At 37.5% G+C, this 7,578-nt stretch overlaps 1 protein-coding gene across 1 annotated transcript; it reads right to left on the reverse strand.

The window, feature by feature from the left end:
- Positions 1-5,889: 5,889 nt before the first annotated feature.
- Positions 5,890-6,528, reverse strand: LOC110711192. Its single transcript, XM_021889571.1, has one exon. It carries the CDS (start codon positions 6,526-6,528, stop codon positions 5,890-5,892), a length of 639 nt encoding a protein of 212 aa, XP_021745263.1.
- Positions 6,529-7,578: the final 1,050 nt, after the last annotated feature.

Here is a 7,578-nt window from a genome sequence, read left to right on the forward strand (position 1 = left end):
AGATTTTGTTTGGTTCGTCTCATTAATTAATATTTACTTTTTATAATTTTTACGTTTATGAAAATTGAGATATAAACGTTTTAACACATGTCTTGGAGACCGCGTAAAGTCAAATGGGGCAAAAATAAAGGGACAAGATAAGTCTTGTGTAAGGTGGGTTGTACATTAATTTTATTGTAAGACAGTCAGTTTAAGAGTAACTTTAACTATTTTTATGGTAACTTTAACTCCTTAAAGGATAACTTTTAATTTGTCGTTACTTTGAATTTTATTTTAATGTGTAATATCTTGGAAAAATACACTTTAATAAACCCAATTATTGCAATTTACTTTTAATAATCCCAAGTAAGGTTTATTATCTAATAATTTTAACTATGCTAAGTGTTTGCCTCCAATAGTCCCAACAGGTCAACACCAAGTCAACAACCTGTTATAACAGGTTACCATGACACGTGTCAACACGTGATTGGTCTAAAATTAAAAAACAAATTTAAAAACATAAAAACATAAAAAAAAAAAACCCCAAAATTCAGCCACCTTCCCTCACCCATAAACACACCGGCAAGCGGCTGACCACCCCCCTTAACCACCAAAACCGGCCGACCACCCCATCTAACCTACCCCGACCTCCGAAATCACCCAGCCAGCCACACACCGCACTTGTACACCGTCACCAACATCATCCCCTTAACCCTCACCACCAATTCCAACCTGGTCCACCAGCTACCTTCTCGCCACAATTGCAACGGCACCCACCAACTAAACAAGCCCCTAATTCTCTTCAATGCCAGCCTCAACAATTAACAACAACCCGCAAGAATAGAGCAAATCGCGATCGCCGGCGGTGAGAGGGAAGGTTAAGGGGTCTGCCGACGATCGCAATTGCTGCTATTGGCCGGAATTCCTTGGTTGTTGCAGCGTCAGGTGGCGAGCAGGGGTTATAGTTGGTGAACAACAAATTGGTGTTCAATTGCTGCTGAAATTTGGGTTGTTGGTGGCGGAAGTGGAGGTTGTTGCGGTTGGTGATGTTGAGGGGTTGCGTGGGTTGGTGCGGTGAGTGAGGGGTTGCGTCTGGGTGTGGTGAGTTCGCAGCTTATGGTTGCGGTGGTGGAGAGAAGTTGTGTGGCTGGCTAAGGTGGTGGCTTGGTGGGGGTAGATCGTGGCTGCTGGTTTTAGGGATTGGGTTTTTGGTTAGGTTTTATTTTATTTTTTTTGTTACTTTTTTAATTTTTTTTTAATTTTCTTAAATTTATTTAATTTTAAACCAATCGTATGTTGACACGTGGCTTTTTTTTTATATATAAAATAATTATTTTTTTACCCCTTCAACAAGTTATCGGTCATTGGGACCATTGGAGGCAAACACAAGGCATAGCTAGGATTATTAGATAATAAACCTTAATTGAGATTATTAAAAGTAAATCGCCAATAGTTGGGATTATCAAAGTGTATTTTTCCTAATATTTTTTAGATTCATGATTACATACTATAAAGGCTACTATGATTAATCTAATACATTATAAGTTTTTTGTAAGATAAAATTTATAATTTGAAAAATCATAACTTTTTGTAGTATAAATGGTAACTTTAAATATTTTTAACATAACTTTAATCCATCTTACAATAAATTAACGTACACCGTTTTTTTTTTTTTGTGATAGAACTAACATTATTAATATCCATCCTAATTTTATAAATTCTTATTTCTCAATTGCATCATCTTATCCCCAACTCTCATTCACACGTGTCAAATGACTTGTGTATGTATCTTGTAAGAGGACCAAAGATGTCGAGAAAGCTTGTTGCTTCATAAGATTTTTGACATATAGCTGTATTTCCAATTTTAAATCCTTGGGCCCCAGAAGTTTCTTGTCCATCTAATCTTGAAAATAGAAGGAGAGCAATTAAGTTTGCAATTCTTGGTATGACAATCTAGCCATGAAGATTGTTCATATATGATCATCTTCACAATGACCTCAATAGTAGATACTTAGGGTTATTATTGCGAAGTTCTATGCTATGTGCCAATGGAAAGATGAAGATAGTTTCATGTCCAAGCCCAACTACTCTTGTTTAAATTGGCCCGTGGCATGACACTTGTTATTCTACGTGTTTCTTAATTCAAAATATTTGACAAGAAAAAATAGACATGGCTCAACACGACAAAGCATACTAAAGTAAATGACACTTGATTTAGGTAGACAAATAATACAGTGACAACATGGGTCGTGTTTTATTAATCTTTAGAAAGATTCAACGAGCACATAGTTAATGGATTGAGCTATGGTGTAGACCTAGCAACCTAAGGCTTTGGCTCGACACGAGGGGCAACCCTTGACGGCCTGACCCTCTTTTACTCTCGTAACCTCCAAAGCGAGAACTCGTTGTCCTTATTCCAATTTTTAAAAAATATATACGGTAAGATATAGGGAATGCTCCTCCTACCACAGGAGAGGGGTGGAGGTGAGGATCAAACCTTGGTCACACACTCACACCGGGAGAAGATGGAGGGACTAACCATCCCTCCACTCCTTGATCGTCGTCCTCGTTCCAATTTACATGGTGTTAAACTTGGTAAAATGAGTGTGTATAACCAATGATCTAGTAGCAGTAGCCTTAGCCCTTTATTGTGTGAATTGATGTAGTTTGTAGGACTTTGGTTTTCAATTATTCCACATAATTGTTTTAAAAGTAGCAGGAAAAGAGTCTTAAATTCAATAGCGTACTAAAGAAATCCAATCAGAGACAATTCCAATTTTAAAATTGTACTGTAACAATTTTTCCCTCACGTCCAAAGATAATTTATGTGACTTCATATTCTATTATTCTGTGGAGAAAAAATTATGTTCAATTACATTTATTTTTCCAATCTAACTTGTCAAGGCTTTTGTCAAGAAAGGCAGGGAAATAGTCTTGACTTAATGTACTTTTGTCGAGCAGAAGCAACGTTACAACGTGATACATGAGGTAGGCTAATCACAACCACAAAAACATAAGGCTGTTCTTATAACAGAATACAATTCACCGAAAAAATAAATTTCTCACACAATTCTCAGGCCTCCTATCTTATTAATAGTTGTGATTGAAAGTTTTCCGAATAGCACTTCCATGAACGTACATGTGCTAGAGTTTGTAAATCAAGCTAAAACTTTAACAGTATGTTTGGTTAAAAAGAGGAAGGAAAAAGAAGGGAAGAGAGGGAAAGGGGAGAAAGGAAAAGATAGGGAAGAATGATGAGTTTTCCTTCCAAATCTCTCCATGGTTGGAGAGATCAATTTCTTTGCAATTTGTTAACTTAATACCTCCATTTCTCTCCCCTCCATTTGCCATCCCTCTCCTCATTTGTTACTCCATACCTCCATTTCCCTTCTCTTCCTTTCCCTCCATTTTCTTCCATACAAACACATTGTACGACTCAAATCATCAAATCAAAATGTTTTTTATGTTACGATGTAGAACAGTACAAGTAGTTAATTTAGATGAGTTCTCAAACACTGACTACCCCAATTTATTCTAGAGGCAAAGTGTGTATACACCTGCATATAAGGCTTCCCCAACCACAAAAGTCATAATTCCCATTGGCATCCAAAAATAACACTCTCATATCTACCATTATCTCGTGAACCAAAGGTTGAGAAAATTCAAACGAGTATCCCTGAAGATTAATTCAGACATTCGGAGTGTGATATCATTAGCAACCACGCTGAAACAAGGCAAACTTGCAGTAGCAGAACACTCAAAGAGTAGTGAGATTTTCAAACTGAGTCCTCACATATATTTGTGCAAGTAATTACACTTTAAACGGTCACCAACCAAACCAGCAACCCATCTTGACCTTTTCCTTTATCAAGTTCAATAGTTCAAAAAAATGTACTCCGTATATAGATAATCATTAAAAAAAAAAGACCTTTCAAATGCTGTGAATGACATGTTGAGAGTTGAGACCTAAAGTTATGAATTAACAGCAGAGTCAACACTGTTCCAGATTTAGCATCAGCACAGAAAAGCATGAGTTGAAATCTATTATCCAAGAGGTTCTCAAGACTAGTTAACAAACTAACAAGGCACAGCATCCATAAAAAAAATTCTTAGTAGCTCATAGGTAGACCAAGAACCCCACAGACAATGTTCTAGTGCATCTAGATTTGACAAATTCTCAAATATCACAAAATTATCATTAAAGAAACAATGACATATCTCAGCTGGTCCACAACATGGGTAACACCGACAGAATGAATAGCAATAACTTGATGATCTGGTTAGTATTCTAAAATACTCATATCCATACAAATTTGGAAATCAAGACCTGAACAAGTAGCACAACACAATACATCTTCCCACTTTCCAGATACTCTTTGTACGGCTCTTGCTTCTGGCCACTTAATGATCCTCACAGTGTCAGTGCACACATTCCGACTAGCTGAATCTCACCAGCATAATCCTTCCCATTAAATCCCAAAAACACAATTTTCACAAATGAAAAAGAAGCCAAAGAGATGAGAGGAAGAAATGGAGCAAACTACTCATGTAATAACTTAAGAGTTTGGCTGGGACAGGGCTAAGACGGAAGGGTAACACAGTGTGTGGAAACATTGATAGAACCAATTCATTCCTGTGGGTGTTCATCAAGGTATTTAAGAATAGAATAGGTGGAAAAAGGATTATGGGGCTAGAAAAACGGTGTTTGATACAGTGAGGAAAAGGCATTAAGAAACAAGTGTGCTAATTGACACTATAACATGGAAAAGGGCAAAAGGCACAATGCCGGGAAATCATTTCACTGTTAAAGATGTCAGACATAAATCAATTCTCATATGCCATGTCAAGTGCTCAAGTCGTATCAAGTATCAACATGATTGTTCGAAGGCTAAATGAAAACTCCATACAACAAACTTCAATCTTAGCAATCAAAATTTGATGTCTTGATTTGACTAGGTCCTAAACCAAGAAGGCTAGTAAAAAAAACAGTGAATAAACATTTTATGAAACTTAGAGAAACAACTATCTTGTGAAGCAACAAGGGTAGCAGTTTATAGACATTACAAATCCCACCATCCCGGATTTCCAGGTCCTCTTTAACCACAAATCAAGATGCAAATAAATGATATAATAACACAAAAAAAAATAAAATGCTATTTTACTAGTGATTCGTGAGATAATCACAAGATTTAAAAGCATCAGCCTACCAACAAACCAAACATCTTAGAAAATTTTCAACAAACTAATCCTACCCTTAAACATATATTCAGATAGTCAAAACAACAATTTATTTAGACACTTAGCAACTCTAAAAAGCACATAAAATACCAAAGTAGAATGACTAGAATCTTGTGAGTATTCAACACTCCAACAAAGTAAAAAACCGATCTCATAAATTCAGCTACCACCGCACTCCCCCTGTCATTCAAAATTCACAAAAATCAAGCTCAACCAAATCACCAATCCTTAACCTTCCATTATGCAAGGTCGAAAAATCAACAACTACTCCATATTATTTCCTGGGATGCTAACACACTAACCCCATCCATGACAAAGCCACAAATTGAGTATCATTCGTTATCTAAATCAAAATTTGAACAGCTTCACAATCAATCAATCAATCATCAAAATTCAATATAATATCAATTTGTCCACCAAAATACCTATAATCATCGTTTAAGCAAGCTAATAAACCATAAATTCACAGCAAATATACTTCTATATATATATATATATATATATAATAACGTAGCCATCATCATCATCATCCTTATCAGTGAAGATATCATTGAAAGTGAATAAAAATCCAACCAGGTTGTTAAACTTATACATTCATCCATTCATCAAATTACATTAAAACTAATAGCCCGAAAAAAATACACGAAACAAAGAAATGTCTGATTACCCACATCACGCAGACTCCTTAGCAGGACCGGGAACCGGGGCGGCGACAGCAACAACAGGGACAGAATCAACACCCTTAACAGGGGAAGCAGGAATAGCAACATACCCAGGTTTCTTAGGATTAAAGATATCATCATCATCATCGTTATCGTCATCGCTATCGCTGTTCAACCCATCCAAAGAACGGTAAGACCCATGTCCGTGATTGAACAAGGACCAAATCAAGTACATGGTTCCAGCAGTAAGAGCCCCACAAGCAGCACCAAAGAGAAGCGACGCAACAACACTTAGAATATCCTTGGTTCTTTCCCTCAAAGAACTGAACCCAAGAGGTAAGAACTCGGGTCTTTCATTGATGGGTTCGGGTTTGGATTCGTGTTTCTGGGTTTGGTCGATGAGAGGGAGGAAACGACGGTGGCGGAAATGGTGGTGGTGGAGAGGGCGGAGATCGGCGGAGACGACGATGAAATGGGGGTTGTTGGGGAGGTCGGAGTTAGGGTTTTGAGGGAGGAAAGAGAAGGAGTAGGTGGAAACGATGAGGGTGTTGCAGGGGTGGAAAGGGAGGCCGGGCCGGGCTGAGACGGCCGAGAGGATGGTGGAGATCAGGAGGAGAGAGAAAATGGAGGTCACCGACGATGACGCCATTGAAGGAGAAGTGAAGAGAGGAGAGAGAAAATGGAAGATTTGGGGGAATTTGGGATTTCTGAGGTGATGAAGAAATTGGGAATGAATTTTGTATTGGTTTGGTTTGGTTTGTTATTGAGTTTTTGTTGGTTACGCGTTGAGACTTTTTGGAGAGAATGTTAAAGGTGGTGATCAAAGTTGGTTTCTCACTAATCACAATTTTTTACCCCGTTGTTCACGCAATTGAACCCGAGCAAGCCCTAGTTGATCTATTAGATCAACAAAGCATGTTAATCTAGTAATTAGTCACATGTTTTGTCACTTGCTTAATCATCTTAGAACGTAAGCCTACATCCTAACTAGAGGTGTCAATTCGGGTAAATGGGTCGGGTTTGGGTAGGGTTAGTGTGAGTCAGGTCAACTCGGGTCGAGTCAATTCGGGTTAATGTCGTAACCTATGCGGGTCGGGTTTGAGCTAGGTCATGCTTGAGTCGGGTCATGTCGGGTCATACATCTTATCGGGTTTGGGTCGAGTTTAGGACAAGTCAATAACAGGTCGGGTTACATTTTGGTCGGGTGAATAATAGGTCGGGTTTAATTTGGGTTTTAACGGGTTAAAACGAGTTAGAGTCATTCTTGGGTTCGGTTTAAGTGAATAATTTGCGGGTTATAATCAGGTAGGGTCATTTCTAGGTCGGGTCATGTTCAGGTCTCAAATATTGACTTAATCTGGGTCTTGGGTTGATTTCAAGTTAGGTCATATCGGGTTTGAGAACATTTTTCAGGTCGGTTTGTTAACAGTTCATGTATTGACGTTCACGTTTAATCATTATCAACATCATCATTTATTGTAAAATAAATAATTTCAGATAAGTTCATATTCGAGCTAATAAGTTTAAACAACTAATAAGTTTAAACTACATTTTTCTCACTTATTTTAGAATAAATAATTTCATATAAGTTCAAATATGAGTTTGGATAGTCTAGTAATTGTGGTACATAGTTGAAATATGACAACATTGATAAATCAAAAATAGGTGTTGACATTAATTTGGTTATGCGAATTTAATA

The sequence above is a fragment of the Chenopodium quinoa genome, unplaced genomic scaffold (assembly GCF_001683475.1).
Source record: "Chenopodium quinoa cultivar QQ74 unplaced genomic scaffold, ASM168347v1, whole genome shotgun sequence".
NCBI lineage: Eukaryota > Viridiplantae > Streptophyta > Magnoliopsida > Caryophyllales > Amaranthaceae > Chenopodium > Chenopodium quinoa.

Excerpts from the sequence above, each read along its gene's own strand:
- LOC110711192 (XM_021889571.1), bottom strand. The coding sequence starts at position 6,528 with ATGGCGTCATCGTCGGTGACCTCCATTTTCTCTCTCCTCCTGATCTCC.